The 19,435-nt window shown below is 44.0% G+C and overlaps 1 protein-coding gene across 1 annotated transcript in view; it reads right to left on the bottom strand.

The window, feature by feature from the left end:
- VRK2 (VRK serine/threonine kinase 2) overlaps positions 1–3,047 on the bottom strand; it is a 95,211-nt gene extending 92,164 nt beyond the window's left edge. Inside the window, exons 1-2 of the mRNA XM_049870650.1 lie at positions 2,874–3,047; positions 688–828 (exon numbers count right to left, since the gene is read on the bottom strand). Of these exons, the coding sequence (XP_049726607.1) occupies positions 688–823 (136 nt within the window). The 5' untranslated portion in view covers positions 824–828; positions 2,874–3,047. The remainder of the gene's footprint in view (positions 1–687; positions 829–2,873) is intronic.
- Between the last annotated feature and the right edge of the window lie 16,388 nt (positions 3,048–19,435).

A 19,435-nucleotide genomic window follows, 5' to 3' on the forward strand; every position in this document is an offset into this window, starting at 1 on the left:
TGTAATGGATAACCCCTCCTCATTCCACCACAGATGTAAGGTAGCTCTGAACGATCCTTCTAAATTCAGTTAACCTGTGGTATAAAAAGTATACTGAGCTATCTCAATCAGTTCTCAAGCAGAGCTCCTCATCTGTACCAAGAACAAAGAACATAATCTCAGTGTCTGTTTTCTCAGTTATGTCAAGGATGGCGCATAACTGGCATCGGTCTAGATTCACAGGAGAGAAGTTAATTCATTCTGCAATAGATGCCTTGAGGCATTAAGGCTTAATTCTTAAGTGGAGCCCAGTTAAGAAAAGCCTAGACCTGTGTATGACTTAAATATTAATGATTAAGATTCACAAACGGAAAGTGTTTGTATTTATACATTTGTGGTTTCTGAGCGGCAACAAGCCATGCTTCTAGGAAAACAAGCTCTAAAAAGAACATAGCATTTTGTCTGGCAGATTCTATAATGGTGCTCTGAAAAGACTTCTAAGAGTCATTCAGAAAACCATGGAGAACAAAGAGTGAGGTCTCACAAGTCTTGGACCTAGACATTTTACTGGACTTTAACTCTCTTTATGTTCCTTAATATGTTTACGAATTCCATTTATTTCAAAGTTTCCATTTTTGGAATAATATTAAGTAATTACAGTTACAGTCCCATTGTAAGAATACTTGGTAACTTGCGGTTATACTTTACCTAAATATATCAGTCCAAATCCTCCAGAGCCAATCATCTTGCCCAGCACCCATTGTCTCCCTTCTGTATCATCCAGAACCTTGCCTTCTGGGAGTGGGTCAGGAAGCTTGTATTTGTCATTTCTTTTTGGTGGCATCGCTTCTATTGATAGAAGAGGTGGGATAAGTGATTAAAAACAAAAACGAATTAAAAAAAAAATTAGTTAAAACACATCTTTGGTGGGGCACTTTTCTCAGATTTCTTGAAATTAGGATTCTGAGGTTAAATCAGTTTGGGAAAGTTTGGACACTATATTCCAAGTAGAGATTCACAAACATTATGATACTGAATTCTAAGAGTGCTGGTAAAAAAAATACAAACAAGCAAATAAACCTGTTGAATTTTATCGAAGCCAACATTTCCACAATTCATTTAGGGATCTATAGTATGGAGTCTCTGGATGGCACAGTTAAGCACTCAACTATTAAAGCAGAAGGTGGCTGTTAGAATCCACCCAGGGGCACCTCCAGAGAAAGGCCTGGCAATCTGCTTCTGAAAAATCACAGCCATTGAAAAGCCCACTGAGCAAGGTTCTACTCTACTCTGCACACATGGGGTTGCCATGAGTCTGAATTGACTCAAGAGCAACTGGGTTTTGTCTGTTTTCTTAACACCTCTTAACAGTACAGAGTACATTTTAAGAAACAGTGAGTTAATTTTCAGTGACAAATAAAAAAAAACCCAGTGACAAATGGACAATACATTTCATACACATTCAAATACTCCTTTCATCGAGAATGCCAAGTGTCAGAGGTCAGAGGATTGTCAGTCACGAAGAAAGAAGACAGCTTTGGATTGGGAAGACATGGACAGTGGCAACATACATCACCACCAAGCAGAGCACCTGATGGAGCAGGTACTTGTGACTCTGTTAAATGAACAAGTGAAATTCATGAAGATATAACTTAGAGTACTAAGGGGCCAGTTTTAGGTTGGCAGGCTGATCTCTCAGCTTCTTGCCTTTTCTCCACCTTTTCTCCCTTCCCTAACCCAAAGTGAGAGTTGTCTGCTTTACAGAGAGAGTACTGCGGTACTGCCAACCACAAAAGTGGAGTTTCCACAGTATAGCCATACAGATTTCATCAATTCTGATAATTTACCCAGGTTAGTGAATTTCACAACGTGGGATTTTGAGGTGGGAGAGAAAACAGAGAACAAAAAAAGTACCAGCATATTATGCCTGAAACTACGGTCCTTTAAATGTGAAGGGAGCTATGATCGTTTTTTTTTTTTTTTTTAATTAACTGATGAGTGTACACATATATGTATCTGAACACACATATATGCATATGTACCTGTACATGTATGTGTATATAGTATATATCTAAAGCAAAGTTTTCTTTGGGTAACCTTTCCAACTTCCCAGGACAAAGTTTGTGTACCCTTTAATAGGTTTTCCGCTTCGCACGCTGTAATCCGAGGCCTTGCTGTCCCAGACCCAGTGAGAGAACAGAGCAGAAACCCTAAACAGCCCTGAGAGCAGCCCGAGGCAGCTGGCAGTTCAGCCGATGAACCCTGCCCAGGAAAAGTTTGTCTAGGGGCCCCCTGGGTGACTTAAAAGCCAGTGTCTCTGAAGAGGGCATAAACACTAAAAAATCCTAAAGCGGGTGAGCACCACGGGGAGTCTCACGGAGCCTGAGCCCTGGAAGGGGAGCCGGGGTGTTAACAGGCAGGGCCTGGCGTGGGTCCCGCGTCCCCCCAGGCCAGGCCCCGACTCGGGTGGCCCTCTGCTCCGGGGTCACTCCTGGGGCGACGATGGAGAGCGCTCAGCACGCGCTTCCGGGGACAAGCCGGGGCCCAGCGGCCTCCACTCGGGCCGGGCCGGGCTCGGGCGGCCCCTCCTCGGCGCCCGGGACCCCTTCCCGCCCCCGGCTCTGGCGACGGGCCGACGACGGGACGCCCGGGCCTGCGCTCCTCACCCCGCCGCCTCCGCCCCAGCCCGAGCCCTTCCGGGAAGGCAGCCGGCAGGGCGCGGTCTCCGAGCGGCAACGCCGAGCACCCGGCCGCCGGAGCGGCGACCCCTCCTGGGCCCGGGCGCCGGCAGCCCGGCTCCTCCGCCGCCGGCAGCTCAGCCCGGACCGGCCGGCAGCTCAGCCCGGACCGCCGAGGTCGCCCCCGGCCCGGGACCCCAGCGACGGACGACTAACCGAGCACTCGGTGTTCCCGCCGGCCGCGTGACACCTCCCTGCCGCTCGGGGTGGGCGGCCCGACGCCTGCAGTCCACGGGGAGGCGGGCCCTGTGCCGGGCCGCCCTCGCGTCCGGGCCTCCCCGCCTCTCAGGGCCGCCCCCGGGGACCAGGCTCTCCGCCCCCGGGCCGCCCCGGGCCGCCCCCGGGGACGGCCTCCCCGCCTCTCAGGGCCGCTCCCTGGGACCCGGCCTCCCCGCCTCTCAGGGTCGCCCCCGGGGACCAGGCCTCCCCGCCTCCCGGGCCGCCCCCCGGGACGCTCCTCGCTCCTGCCCTCTGGAACCGGGCCTCCCCTTCTCTCCTCTCAGGGCCGCCCTGGGAGACCAGCCCTCCTTTCCTCTCCTCTCAGGGTGCTCTCAGGGACCAGAGCCTCCTCCCTCTCAGGGCCACCCTGGGGGACCAGCCTTCCTCTCTTCTCAGGGTTTCCTGAAGGGTGAAGGCTAGCCCTCCTCTCTTCCAGGGCTGCCCTCCAGGGGCCAGGCTAGCCCTCCTCGCCTCTCAGTCCCCCCTAGGTGTGATTGTTAAGATTGTGTGTCAGCTTCCTCGGGCCATGATTCTCAGTGGTTTGACAGGATGTTGTTTGGCAGTCATATAATGATGTAATCACTTCCATGAGGAGATCTGCTGTGAGTAGCCAATCAGTTGAAAGGGAGTTTCCTTGGGAGTGTGGCCTGCATCCAGTGTAGGTGGACTTTCTGGCAAGGCTCACAGCTTTTGCTAGCTCTGGATCCTGCAGCTGGCTCCTGTGCATCTGACCTCGGGTTCCTGGGACTTGAGCTAGCAGCTTATCTGCCAGTCTTGCAGTTTGTCAGCCTCTGCAGCCTGTGAGCCAGAGGCCTGTTGTCTGACCTGACCATCTTGAGTTCACCAGCCCCTGCAGCTACGTGAGTCAGGAGAAGCCTCCAGCCTGACCTGTGGACTTGGGACTTTGTAGCTTCTATAATCATGTGAGCCATTTCCTTGATATTAATCTCTCTCTCACTTTTACTTTCTCTTTCTATAGATTCTTCCCTGGTTTTGCTTCTCTAGAGAACCCAGCCTAAGACATTTGGTACTCAGAATGATTCTAGAGAAACAAACTTGTAAGGATAAGTTTTCTAAATTGGTTTTCAATTCTGATTAGTCTTAAAGATGTTGATGGCTCTGCTTCCAGCAGTGAAGAGGGCACTGCTAACCCATGGCTTGAAGTAGCTATAGAAATATGAAAAATATCACTACCAATAGATCAAGTATTGGTGAGAGGCGAGGCTCTGGGTAATTCCATGTTTGATACCTGTCTACAATTTTATCATCATGAGAAATATAAGGAAGCTGGTTGGTTAGTCCTACTTCAACTAGACAGAAGTGGTGAAAGAAAGAGATGAGCTCAGGTCTTCAAAGTCAGAGCTCAAGCACCATGTAAATGACCTTAAAGCTTCCACTCATGCCTTGAAAGAATGCCTTATTTCTTGTAGTAACAGAGCTGATATTGCCAAAACCCAAACCCAGAGTTTTATCATAAGAGTGGCTGAATTACAACACCACCTGAATTCCCAACCTCAGATGGTATCTGAAGTTAAAGTGAGGGCATCGATTGGGAAGAAATGGGATCCTGAGACTTGGCATGGGGACATATGGGCAGGTAATCAGGAAGCTGGGAACACTGAGCCCCTAAATTCTGTGGAATCGTTCCTGCCAGCAGAACCAAACCTCTCACTTCCATCTGAAGAGATTACACCATCTCTGTCTGCTAAGTCACCCTCCCCAGTAAAACTGTTATCCCCCTCTGCCCACATCTGGAGAACCGTGGTGGTGTAATGGTTAAGAGCTACGGCTGCTAACCAGAATCCACCAGGTGCTCCTTGGAAACTCTATGAGGCAGTTCTATTCTGTGTTATAGGGTCGCTGTGAGTTACAATCAGCTTGACGGCAGCGGGTTTGGTTTTTGTTTTGTGCCCCCATCTGAGGAGATTAATCTAGCTATGTCTGAAGAGCCATTGTCTGAGTCATTGTCTGGGGCATCTCCTGAGGCAGATGCCTTACAAGACAATGCTGAATGTTCTCAAAACACATCTCCACCATCCCTTTTGGCTTCTAGACCTATAACTAAAGTCCCAGCAAGCCCCAAAAGGTGACCCAGGAAGAGGTATGGTACACTCCATAAGAACGGCTTGACTTTTTAATATGTACAAACAGAAGCCTGGGGAATATGTGTGGGAATGGCTATTAAGGGTGTGAGATAATGGTGCAAGGAACATAAAGATGGGTCCGTTTGACTTTATCAATGTGGGCCTGCTAAGCACAGATTCTTCATTCAGTGTTTCAGCTCGAGAGGTTAGGAAAGGATCTAATAGTTTATTTGGTTGGATCGCTGAAGCATAGATTATGTGGTGACCTACACTAAATCAAGTTGAAGTACCAGACCTGCCTTGGCATACTGTAGAAGAAGGCATCCAAAGACTCAGGGAAATTGGCATATTAGAGTGGATTTATCAGGTTAGACCCACGGACCCACACATGGAGTGTCCAGAGGACAGACCTTTTACTACAACAGTGAGGAAAAAAATTGTGAAGGGAGACCCAGCATCCTTGAAGACTTCTGTGATTGCTATCTTATGTAAGTCATATTTGACAGTGGGAACTGGCCTAATTGAATTAAGACACTTAACTACAATGGGGCTGATTGGACCCCATGGTGGTAGGGGCCAAGTGGTGACACTCAGTTGACAAAGACAAGGTGGGCGTGGTTACAGTAATGGACAGCAGAGTCAAAGCAGTAATCAGAATAGTCTGACTTGTATGGACTTATGGTATTGACTACTTACTTAGTCACAGTGTCCCTAAGTACAATAGATAAGAAATCTACTAAATATTTACTTGGTCTGTACAAATGGAAGAATTCTAGGTCAAGTGAACAGCAGTCAAACTCAAATTGCTAGAGTAGAGTCACTGCCCCTCAATCAATTCTGAGACTTGAATGAGTTTACAGACCCATAAGCCCTTGAATGAAAGGGAGACTGGGTCCCCTTGAGGAAGGACCCCATTACACTGCCAAAAATTTATACTGTTAATCTTTCTCCCAGCCTTCCCCAAAGGAATCTACACCCTTTTGCAAGAGTGTCTGTTCCCTGGGGGAAAATAAATAATCAGACTTTTCAGGGATTACTGGATACTGGCTCCGAACTGACACTAATTCCAGGAGATTCAAAATGTCACTGTGGCCCACCGGTCAGAGTGGGGTCCTATGGAGGTCAGGTTATTAAGTCTTAGCTCATGTCCATCACACAGTAGGTCCACTGGGTCCTCGAACCCATGCTGTAGTGATTTTCCCAGTTCCAGAATGCATAATTGGAATAGATATACCCAGCAACTGTCAGAACTCCACATTGGATCCCTGACAAGTGGAGTAAGGGCTATTATGGTAGGAAAAGCCAAGCGGAAGCCATTAGAACTGCCCCTACCTAGGAAAATAGTAAACCAAAAGCAATACCACGTTCTTGGAGGGACTGCAGAGATTACTGCCACCATCAAGGACTTAAAGGATGCAGGAGTAGTGATTCTCACCACATCCCCATTCAAAGTGCCTGTTTGGCCTGTGCAAAAAACAGACAGATCTTGTAGAATGACAGTGGATTATGGAAAACTTGACCAGGTCGTGACTCCAATTGCAGCTGCTGTTCCAGATGTAGTTACATTGCTTGACCGAACTAATCCATCTCCTGGTACCTGGTGTGCAGCTATTGATCTGGCTAAAGCCTTTTTCTCCGTGCCTGTTCTGAAGGACCACCAGAAGCAGTTGGCCTTCAGCTGGCAAAGCCAGCAATACACCTTCAGAGTCCTACCTCAGACTTATTATCAACTCTTCAGCCCCATGTCATAATTTAGTCTGCAGGGGCCTTGATTGCCTTTCCTTTCTGCAAGACTTCACACTGGTCTATTACACTGATGACATTATGCTGACTGGATGTAGTAGGGAAGAAGTCAATGACTCGGGACTTACTTGTAAAACATTTGCATGCTAGAGGGTGGGAAATTAACTGGACAAAAATTTAGGTACCTTCCACCTCTAAAATTTCTAGAGGTCCAGTGGTGTGGGGCATGTTGAGATATTCCTTCTAAAGTGAAGGATAAGTTATTGCATCTGGCCCCTCCCACAGCTAAAAAGGAGGCACAAAGCCTAGAGAGTCTCTTTGGATTTTGGAGGCAACATATCCTTCATTTGGGTGTGCTTCTCCCGCCTATTTATCAAGTGACTTGAAAAGCTGCTAGTTTTGAGTGGGGCCCAGACCAGGAGAAGGCTCTGCAACAGGTTCAAGCTACTGTGCAAGTGGCTCTGCCACTTGGGCCATATGATCCAGCTAATCCAATGGTGCTTGAAGTGTCAGTGGCAAATTGGGGACAAGGAGGTATGGGGAAGAGGTGTGTGGATAGACCCCTCTGAATGGGCCAAAGAAGTGAAGATATTTGTGCCTCATGTGAATGCTATCAAAGAGTGACCTCAGCAGAGGAAGATTTTAACAATCAAGTGGATAGGATGACGTGTTCTGTAGAAACCAGTTGCCTTCTTTCCCCGGCCACCCCCATCATTGCCCAATGGGCTCATGAACAACGTGGCCATGATGGCAGGGATGGAGGTTATGCATGGGCTCAGCAACATGGACTTCCACTCATGAAGGCTGCCTTGGCTACAGCCACTGCTGAGTGCCCAATCTGCCAGCAATAGAGACCATCACTGAGTCCCCAATATGGCATCATTCCTTAAGGTGATCAGTCAACAATCTGGTGGCAGATTGATCACCCTGGATCCTTTCATCATGGAAAGGACATTTTGTTCTTATTGGAATAGACACTTATTCTGGGTACGGATTTGTTTTCCATGTATGCAACGCTTCTGCCAAAACTACCATCAGTGTGCTTACTGAATGCCTTATCCATTGTCATGATAACCCACACAGTATTGCCTCTGATCAAGGGACTCACTTCAAAGCAAATGAAGTGTGGCAATGGGCCCATGCTCATGGAATTTACTGGTATTACCATGTTTCCCATCATCCTGAGGCAGCTGGCTTGATAGAACGATGGGATGGCTTTCTAAAGACAATTACAGCACCAGCTAAGTGGCAGTTCCTTGCAGGGTTGGGGGAATGTTCTCCAGGAGGCTGTATATGCTCTAAACCGGTGTCCATTATATGGTGCTGTTTCTCCCATAGCCAGGATTCATGGGTCCAGGAATCAAGGGGTGGAAATAGGAGCAGCACCATTCACTATTACCCCTAGTGACCCACTCACAAGATTTTTGCTTCCTGTCCCCGCTACTCTATGCTCTGTGGGCCTAGAGGTCTTAGCTCCAAAGGGAAGAATACTACCACCTGGAGACACATCACTGATTCCATTGACCTGAAAGTTGATAATGCCACCTGGCTCCTTGGGCTCCTTATGCCTCTGGATCAACAAGCAAAGAGAGCTACCATATTGATTGGTGTGATTGATCCTGATTATCAAGAGGAAATCAGATTGCCATTACATAATGGAGGTAGGGAAGAGTATGTCTGGAATGCAGGAGATCCCTTAGGGCATCTCTTGGCACTACTGTGCCCTGTGATTGAAGTCAATGGAAAAGTACAGCAACTCAATTCTGACATGACTACTAATGACTCAAAACCTTCAGGAACGCAGGTTTGTGTCACCCCACCAGGCAAAGAACCACGAACAGCTGAGGTGCTTGCTGAAGGCAAAGGGAATAAAGAATGAGTGGTGGAAGAAGATAATTCTAAATACCAGTTATGAACACATGGCCAGTTGCAGAAACAAGGACTGTAATTGTAAGTTTCTTCCTTGTATGTGTGCATCAAATATTTTTGTTTTCTTCACTTACAAAATGTAAGATGTAAGCCAGGCTAGTGCATTTTCAGTTGAGTAGGTGTTAGTTGTATCGTATTAGGTGTGAGTAAGACTTTATAATTGTCTTTATTAAGAGATTATATGTCTTTAAGGAGATGTGTACATGTGCCAAGTTGACAAGGGGTGGACTGTGATGATTAAGGTTGTGTGTCAACGTGCCTAGGCCATGATTCTCAATGTTTGGCAGGTTTGGCAGTTATGATGTAGTCTGGCAGTTGTATAATGATGTAATCACTTCCATGATGAGATCTGATATAAGGTTATCACCTCCATGACGAGATCATCTGTGAGGAGCCAACTGGTTGAAAGGGATTTTCCTTGGGGGTCTGGCCTGCTTCCAATATAGATGGACTTTCTGGCAAGGCTCTCTGGCTTTTGCCTGCTCTGGATCCTGCCCCTGGCTCCTGTTCTTCTGACCTTTGTGGTTCTTGGGACTTGAGCTAGCAGCCTTCTGATTTTGGGATTCGTCAGCCTTTGCAGTCTGTGAACTAGAGGCCTGTTGTCTGACCTGCCGATCTTGGGTTTGCCGGCCCCTGCAGCTGTGTAAGTCAGGAGAAGCCTCCAGCCTGACCCACAGACTTGGAACTTTCCGGCCTCTACAACCGGCTGAGCCATTTTCCTTAATTAAATCTTTCTCTCTAGATACTTCATGGGTTTTGCTTCTCTAGAGAACTCAGCCTAAGACAGGGCCAGGCTAGCCCTCCTCTCCTCTTGGGCTGCCCTCTGAGGGTGGAGGGGGGAGCAGGCTAGCCCTCGTCTCCTCTTGGACAGCCCTCGGAGGGCCACGCTAGCCCTCTTCTCCTCTTCAGTTGCCCTCAGAATGCCAGGATAGCCCTTCTCTCTGGCCACCCTGGTAGAGCCAGACTAGCTCTCCTCTCCTCTCAGGCCACCCTAGGGGAAACAGGCTAACCCTCATCTCCTCTCAGGCCATCCTTGGAGGGCCAGGCCTGGGGCCCTCAGAGCCTCGGATGGGCTGCAGCTAGCAATTTCCTTCCACATCCTTTCTGAACGCCCTGCAGATGCTGAAGGGAAGAAGAAAGTGGCAGATCTAATTGGGAATGGGAGCTGTTTCTGCCATTTGTCCCCTTTCCCAGAGTCTGGGGGTGAGCCATCACATTGATCAGTGTGGGACAACCACTGACTCGTGTTTATGCAGGATGAATTTTAGGTCTCCTGCAACAAGACCAAGAAGCCCTGGTGACGCAGTGGTGAAGTGCTCCACAGAAAGGCGGTTGGAACCCACTAGCTACCCCTCAGGAGAGAGATGTGGCATTCTGCTTCCATAAAGATTAGACCCCCCCCAAAAAAACAAAAAAAAAAAAACAAACTGTTGACTTTGAGTGTCTTCTGACTCATAGCGACCCTGTAGGACAGAGTAGAGCTGCCCAGTAGGGTTTCCAAGGCTGTAATCTTTATGGAAGAAGATTGCCACGTCTTTCTTCTGCGGAGCAGCTGGAGGGTTTGAGCCCCCTTCGGTCTATTCACAACAAGCAGCCCAGTGATCCTTTTAAAAGCTCGTCAGACAGTTTCTCTGGTCAAAACACTTCCATGTCATTCTGTTTCACTCAGTATAAGTGAGACCTTACTGTGACATTTCTTAACCTTTTGGACCTGATGATACTTGGAGAACGAAGAGTTGGGCTATCCAGTGCACCGCAGGAGGTTTAGCACCATCCCTGGTCTCTACCCACTACATGCCAGTAGCATACCTCCCCGAGTTATGGCAACCGAAAATGTCTCCAGACATTGCCAAACTTTGCTGATGTTGCCCTTGGTTGAGAGCCACTGACCTACAATGATTTACATATTCTGTCCTCCTCCCACATCTTTTATAATTCACTGGAACCACTTTGCCACCCTTGCTATTCTTTGAACTTTTCCATCTGTCTGGACCTCTCTTCAATCTGACCCCTGCATGTATGACCAACTCCATCACTTCCTTCATGTTGTTATTCAAATGTCGGCTTCTCAGTGAGATCTTTCCTAACCGTCTATATAAAATTTTATCCTACTTATAACCCCCTCATGGCCTCCCACCAGGACTTACTACCAGATAACCACATTATAAGTTGTTACAGGGTTATAGGTCGGAATCAACTTAACGGCAATGGGTATATGTTATTTATTTTGTCTCTTGTCTGTCCTCCCCAGTAAATTGCCCCATGAGGTCAGGAAACATTGTTGCCTGTTTTACTCAAAATTTTATCCCCAGTTCCTAAAATGGTGCTGACACATCATTTTTTTTTTTTTTTTTTTGGTGTTTCATGGGTAAATAAATCACAGTGGTTCCATTTCTCTTTCCCGCCCTTGGCTTAGGCGGTGAGTAGGTGACAGCTCTAGGTAATAAGGGGTTGAAGAAAAGTCTCCTGGACATACCTAGAAAGAGTAGTCTTTTCTGGATATTTTTGTTTCTGGATGTAATGCCTAAAACTGCCACAACCATCTTATGACCATGAGAGTAGGAAAAAATACAGATCTAACATACCAGAAATTGCAGAACATTTAACAAATGGTGCTGGAACACTCAGACACCCATCTGCAAAAATGTTTAAAAACTAACCTCACTCTTAACTTGAACCCCACATAAAAATTAACTTGAAATAAATAATAGACAAAAATCTAAATACAAGCACTAAAACTGTAAAACTTTTGGAAGAAAACCTAAGAGAAAAATCTTTGTGATTTTGGGTTTGGTAAAGATTTCTTAGAAAGTACACAGAAAAGCAGGAACACTAAGGAGAAATTGGTGAGTGAAGTTCATTAAATTAAGACTTTTGCCCTTCGATAAACACTGGTAGGAGCCCTGGTGGCACAGTCGTTAAGAGCTCAGTTGCTACTGAGAAGGTCAGCAGTTGAGATCTACCAGCTGCTCTCTGGGAACCCTATGGGGCAGTTCTACTCCGTCCTACAGGGTTGCTGTGAGTCGGCGTCCACTCGACGGCACTGGGTTTGATTTGGTTTTTTAAACACTGGTCAAGTAGCAAGTGTTGCAAGATGTGGAGTAACTGGAACTTTCTGACTTGGTTGATGGAGATCCAAAATGGTACAACCACTTTGCAAAACAGCTAGGTGTTTTTTAATAAAGTTAAACATATGACCTAATGTCCGACCTATCCGTCCCTTGTTTTACCCAAAAGGAAAGTAAACCTATGCGAACACAAATACTTCCATGGTGTGATTATAGCAGCTTCAATAACGATAGCCCCGAACTGGAAGGAACACAAATGCCCATCAACTCGGCAATAAAAAGGAAGAAACTGAAATACATGCAACAATCTGGATAAATCTCAAAAGTGTGATATGTTCTGTGAAAGAAACAGTTCACAGAAGAGTACATACTTGATGTTTCTATTTATATGAAATTGCCAGGGACTGGGTTGGGGGGATGGGATTGACTGCAATGGGACTGATGGAACTTTGGGAATGATATAAATATTCAATGTCTTGATTGTGATGGTAGTTACATGACTGTACATTTGTCAAAATTCAGCTAACCGTACCCTTAAAGTTGATAAATTTTATGTAAATTATTCCTCAATCAAAATTATTGAAGAGAAAAGAATAGAAGAACAGGAGATGGGAAGAACTCGAGTTTTTGAGGCCAATACCAAACTGCTAGAATTAACTAGCCCTGGTGCCACCATGGAAACCCTGGTGGCGTAGTGGGCAAGTGCTACGGCTACTAACCAAAGGGTCGGCAGTTCGAATCTACCAGGTGCTCCTTGGAAACTCTATGGGGCAGGTCTGCTCTGTCCTATGGGGTCACTATGAGTTGGGACTGACTTGACGGCACTGGGTTTGGTTTTTTTTGGTTTGGTACCACCATACTTTTCACATTCATTCATGAGTTAAATGTGCTTACTATTTAAGCCACTTAGCATTGGTTTTTCTGTTTCTTGAAGCCAAAATCTTCTTGACAGATAAAATAAAGTTTCAAGTTTCCTAAGTGCCAATGAATTTAAATTGTTGGTAAATTTGTACGAAATAGAAATGGAAACAGAAGTTCAGGTAAACCTATATTGAGAATCTGTTTTTGTAAGCGTTAAGATTTAATGCAGAATTTTATGATTCGGAGCATATTGCTGTGTGTGTGTTTCAAGATGAAAACTGACAGAATATAGAAATACAAATTTTGGAACTAGCGAAAGAACTTCTTCTGAATGAACGTGATGAGAAACAAGAAAGAAAAGAGAACCTAGACTCAAAAGCACTGGAGTCTGAGTCATCAGAAAAAAATAGGGAAAACAAGGTTTTCAAACAAAGCTGTTTTGATAGATCTCGTGAATGATTCACGGGGAACACACACACACACACACACACTTACACAAAAGGGTTTTCTTGGCTGTATGCCAGCTTGTAGGTATGGCTCAGGTCCTGCTTTTCAAAGAACCAGGTACTGTGAAATGCTTACAATAGCTCAAAGGGAGTAGAAAAACTAACCATTTAGTAGTGAGGACACTTTACAAGGCCAAGATCATTTCAGATCCATTAAAGTGTTAAAGATGTGGCACAGACAAAACATTTAGAAAATTTTAGTCTTTGTTGTTTAATGCGAGTGAAGGAGATCACTTCAGTAGAAATATTTTGCCTGCCAAAGAAGAGCTAGTTTTTGTTTTATAAAAATCAGAAGGCTATTGGCACTTTGAAATCCACAATCCCTGTAGGGCCAAGCAGTTACTGACATAGAAATTTTGAAAATAATAGTTATTCAGATGAATGGCATCTCAAACCTATCAGATATACAACCAGACCAAATATCTATATCTTTTATATGCTTTTTGTATAAAGCCATTACAAAGTATGAACTTCTACCTCCAGTAGACATAATCTCAATTGTCCATATAAGTGGGAGACAAGGCCAGAAAAATAATTTAAAATGTTATTTGTCAGTATGTCAATAGGCTCAATAAACTCTTCCATCGTTATTAATAAGTATAGTGGATCTCTGCTGTTACACAATTTGAAGGTAAATATGTATCAAATTATCTGTGTGACAAAATCATTTTGATTCTCCTGGAATCTAGACTTCAGGGTTCATGGAATTGGGGTGATACACCCAGCCCATCTGTCCTTAGGCGTCCTTTTGAACCTTGTAGGAACTGGTTCTTTAGGTCAAACAGTAGCCAAGCAAGCAGCTCATTGGAGAACGTTTTGCCCTAGGCATTGAGTTCTTTTGGAAAATTATCTATGTATAGCCAGCTTTGAAAAACAGGAGGCTGTGTTTTAGGATAAACGGTGTGTCCCTGGTGATTCTGCTTGTGTAACCAATGTACCCTGAAGCCCTGCTCGTGGTGTGGTATTATCTTCCGATAAATTAACATAACAGTGGTCCACATCACTCGCTTTCACTGTCCCCTCTTCTGAGCACCTTCTTGTTAATACTTTCAGGAGTTGATGCTGCCAGATTCAAAATGTATCTACTCACAATAAATATCCGTTAGGCTAATTTTTGGTGTTTCTGTAAACAATTTAAGTTTTTGACATGTGAAACATAATTGAAGGTGGTAAAATCAAATATTTGGCTAACCAAAAGTGGTATTGGTCCTTCCCTGCCCATTCCCCGAATGTAAGTGTTAGAAAAGGTCAATCATATATAAGACTGTATTTACATTTGACATCCTCTTTCTCCCCAAATAAATGCCTGTAATAATTTTTACCATAAGCTAGAAAAGGAGCTGTCGTTGGTTTTTGAACAAGCTGTGTGTTTAGCAAGTATAGAGTTGATGACGTATTCACAGGAAAGATAAACAGTTTTCCCATTTGTCGTGTAAGACGTGCTTTTGGACTTTCCTTTCACGGAAATGCAGCACCACCTTCTTAGGACCTGAGAAGAGCTCTCTATTCCCTAAATATTCCTAACCACCCCCCAATGGCTTTCTCAGATGTGCTCCTAAATAAGCCTGTCATTGTCTTTACCCTACTGTGGACCTTCGTTGGTATCTACTGTTGACACATGACTTTCTAAGAAGCTAGGTGGAAGGCACCCGGTTAAGTCTTGCTACCTGCCTCCTTCTAGGCAGTTCCATCCCTGACACCCTGCAGCCTGCAAACTCAAAGTGGACTTGGGTTTTCTGGAACCCTCTAAGCTCTTAAGTCAAGTGCTTTGTGGTCTGTGGGCCTTGCAGAAACAAGGACTCTCTTGCCCATTTGGTTACAATTTGTCTTAGTTAACCTACACTTCACTCCTTTGAGAGCCCTGGTGGCACAGTTGTTAAGAGCTACAGCTGCTAACCAAAAGGTCGGCAGTTCAAATCCACCAGCCACTCCTTGGAAACCCTATGGGGCAGTTGTACTCTGTCCTACAGGGTCACTAGGAGTTGAATTTGGCTTGACAGCAACAAGCATTTTTTTTTTTTTACTTCAGAAGATGGCATAATTTGTAGTTTATGCAGTTTATTCAGATTTTTCTTAAAAGCTCCCCCCAAATTCAGGACTTAACTATGGGGTGGAAAGCAGGTGGACACAGCAAGTAGTAGACACCACATTTTTTTCAGATTTGTTGGCCCTTAGGACATCAGAAGGAGCCCTGGTGGTAGAACAGTTAAGAGCTAGTATGCTAACCAAGAGGTCGACAGTTCGAATCAACCAGCTGCTCCTTGGAAATGCTTTGGGGCAATTCTTTTCTGTCCTATAGGGTCACTATGAGTTGGAATTGATGGCAATGGGATTTTTTAGGACATTAGAAAAGTTTTCTGACAAACCTCCTCTTCTTGACTTCTCCTGTTGTGGCAATGACTTTGCCTCCCTGGAGGCTCCTTGTTTTCTTAAGCAAATACACTCAAATGTATCTACATCTAGAAGTGAGCAAAAATGTAGACTCAAGCTGGGACAATTACCAGATTTCTTAAACTATGCCAGTGTTTAAGTCTATTTATTATAAAATACACTCTTACCATAGTAATTGAGAAGATACCAAAAAGTAGAAGAGGGGAGAAAACCTGCCCAAAGAGAAACAATCCAAAACTAAGCCCTGTAAATATTTGATGCATTTCCTTTCACTATTTATTTTTACCTTCCCATAAAAGGTTTTAGGTTATTTGTGTTCCATAGTTGCAGTCATACTGTGTGTAGATAATATTTTTATTCTCCTTTTTTCAGTCAACACTATAACAAGCACATTTTTCCTCTCCTTCAGTGCTTTCCCACCCTTGAACAATTAGTCGCCTGGTCCTGAGTCTTTAGTGTGCCTACTGAGCTAATGAGTTGGGGGAGGATGGAGAAAGACCTCAGGAAGTCAGCAAATTTACATCAAAATAAAGGAGAACTACTAGGGAGAGAAAACAATAGACCAAAAATGCAGAGGAAAAGCAGAAAAGACAAGAGTTCAATCCTATTGGGTGTAATGGAGACTTTTAGGGAGTAAGCAGAGAGGAAGAAGAGAGGGTTTTTTTTTTTTTTTGGAAAGCAGCTGCTGTGAATTGAGACAAAAAGAGATAGAAGCTGAGCATTTTTAAGACTTGAATGCACGCCCCCTTTTGGCAATGTTCTGAGGAAGTGCAATAAAGATACACATTGCTTTCAATTATCTTTGGCTGTAGGAGAGCTGTTTCTTGGAAACTGATGCTAAGCTGAGGCTGTTTTCAAAATGAGAGAACAAGCTGGCCTGGGTTATTCAGGTTACATAAAAATTTATTTTGGTTATTTAGTATTTTTACATAAATGGAATAATACCTTACTGTTCTACATCTTGATTTTTTTTTATCAATTAACAGTGTCTTGGCTTCCCCAACTTACGTCAGTACATAATTATTTTACTGCGCTCTACTTTTAAGCATTTTCTAGTATTCCATTGTACTCTGTTGATTCAGTGACAGAATTCTTGCCTTCCATGGGGGAGACCCAGTTTCGACTTCATAGTATCGATGTATCATGATTTAACCCTTTTCTTTTAGGTAGACACTTAGTTGTTTCACCAGTGCTTAGAACAGTGTTGGGCATGTAGTAGGCAGTCAAATGCAGGTAGTCACCAACTTACGACTTATTCGAGTTACAACAAACTACACTTAGAACCATCTTTATTTTTTTGGACATTTTATCATTAGTAATATGTTGCAGCTTGTAATTTGCCGTTGTTATCATTCTTGCAGATACTCAGTTTTATGACTTACTGTACAAAACACTGCCGGATTTATAAAGATGGCGATAATAACGAAAACAAAAACAAACGAAGTATTCAACTTACGTCAGAACTGTCTTATGATGGAATGGAACCCCGTCGTAAACCGGGGACTATCTGCATATGCCTGATGAATTATTTTGCTGCTATAATTTTCATTTTCCTGATTACTACTGAGGTTGAATAACTTCTCATGTGTTAATTGGATATTTGTACTTACTAAAATTATCTTTTTTGTCCACAGCACTGCCCAGTTTTCTCTTTAGTTTGATCTTTTTCTGAAGACAGTATCTTTATTGGCAAAAGGGGAAGAAATTATGTTGAAGGTGTATTGTAAGATTTAAGTGAGGAAAAGGTGGTAAAGCTTCTACCAGTAGATATCCCCTCAGATACTAGTAATAATCTTAAGCTTTCATAACCCTGGGAATACTCTTCATGGCAAGTTATCGGCTCATCCCCTTTGACATGTTTAGCCCAACAATGGGGAGCTTGGTTCCTGCTCTTCCACAACTTTCCTTCAAGTTTTCTATTGTATATATGCAAATACTTACGGAATAAAGGTTATAACCACTTTGGTTTTTTCGCACAGAAGATAAATTTTTACAGAGTTCTTCAGTTTTTACTCCTAGGACCTATAAGCCTTGGGCTGAGGCTGTCTGAGATAAAATTATGGAGAATCTTAAGTGTTTCATAAGGAGTTTGAACTGGATACCATATAACTGTACTTTCCAGTATAGTAGCCTCTACGTACATGTGTCCATTTATATTTAAATTAATTAAAATTAAACAAAATTAAAAATTCAGTACCTCAGGTTCATTAGCCACATTTCAAGTGGTAAGTAGCCATTTAACCATTCAATAGTGGCTAGTACATACCCTATTGGACAACATTGTTGTTAGGTGCCACAGAGTCAGTTCCGACTCATAGTGACCCTCTGCACAACAGAACAAAACACTGCCCGGTCCTGTGCTACCCTCACAATCGTTATGCTTGAGCCCATTGTTGCAGCCCCTGTTCAGTCCACCTCTTTGAGGGCCTTCCTCTTTTCTACTGATGCTGTACTTTACCAAGCATGATGTCCTTCTCCAGAGACTGATCCCTCCTGACAACATGTTCAAAGTATATAAGATGCAGTCTTACCATCCTTGCTTCTAAGGAGCTTTCTGGTTGTACTTCTTCCAAGATAGATTAGTTCGTTCTTTTGGCAGTCCACGGTATATTCAATATTCTTCACCAACACAATTCAAAGGCGTCAATTCTTCTTCAGTTTTCCTTATTCACTGTCCAGCTTTCACATGCATATGATGCAATTGAAAATACCATGGCTTAGGTCAGGCACACCTTAGTCTTCAAGGTGACATCTTTACTTTTCAACACTTTAAAGAGGTCCTTTTCCGCAGATTTGCCCAATGCAATGCGTCTTTTGATTTCTTGACTGCAGCTTCCATGGGTGTTGATTGTGGATCCAAGTAAAATGAAATCCTTAACAACTTCAGTATTTTCTCCATTTATCGTGATGTTGCTTATTGGTCCAGTTGTGAGGACTTTTGTTTTTTTATGTTGAGGTGTAATCTCTACTGAAGGCTGTGGTCTTTGATTTTCATCAGTAAGTGCTTCAAGTCCTCTTCACTTTCAGCAAGCAAGGTTGTGTCATCTGCATAAGACAGGTTGTTAACGAGTCTTCCTCCAATCCTGATGCCCTGCTCTTCTTCATATAATCCAGCTTCTCGGCTTATTTGCTCAGCATACAGATTGAATGGGCTTGGTGAAAGGATACAACCCTGACACACACCTTTCCTGACTTTAAACCACTCTGTATTCCCTTGTTCTGTCCGAAAAAAAATGCCTCTTGATCTATGTACAGGTTCCTCATGAGCACAATTAAGTGTTCTGGAATTCCCATTCTTCGCAATGTTATCCATAGTTTGTTATGATCCACACAGTCGGATGCCTTTGCATAGTCAATAAAGCACAGGTAAACATCCTTCTGGTATTCTCTGCTTTCAGCCAGGATCCATCTGACATCAGCAATGATATCCCCGGTTCCACGTACTCTTCTGAAACCAGCCTGAATTTCTGGAATTTCCCTGTCGATATACTGCTGCAGCCATTTTTGAATGATCTTCAGCAAAATTTTGCTTGCATGTGATATTAATGATATTGTTCTATAATTTCCGAATTCGGTTGGATCACCTTTCTTGGGAATAGGCATAAACATGGATCTCTTCCAGTTTGCCAGGAAGCTGTCTTCCATATTTCTTGGCATAGATGAGTAAGCACTTCCAGCGCTGCATCTGTTTGTTGGAAGCATCTCAATTGATATTCTGTCAGTTCCTGGCACCGTGGACAGCATAGGTTGTAGAATACTTCCATTATCATAGGAAGTGCTATTGGATGGCACTGCTGTAAAAAAATGGAGAATCGTTGGAAACTTGCGGAGGCTAACACTAACTGCTCATGTGTGAGGGCCACACAGAGTAGAGTGGTATACATCTGAAAGGTCTGTTCCTTAGCCAATATCATATT

Source organism: Elephas maximus, chromosome 26 (assembly GCF_024166365.1).
Source record: "Elephas maximus indicus isolate mEleMax1 chromosome 26, mEleMax1 primary haplotype, whole genome shotgun sequence".
Taxonomy (NCBI): domain Eukaryota; kingdom Metazoa; phylum Chordata; class Mammalia; order Proboscidea; family Elephantidae; genus Elephas; species Elephas maximus.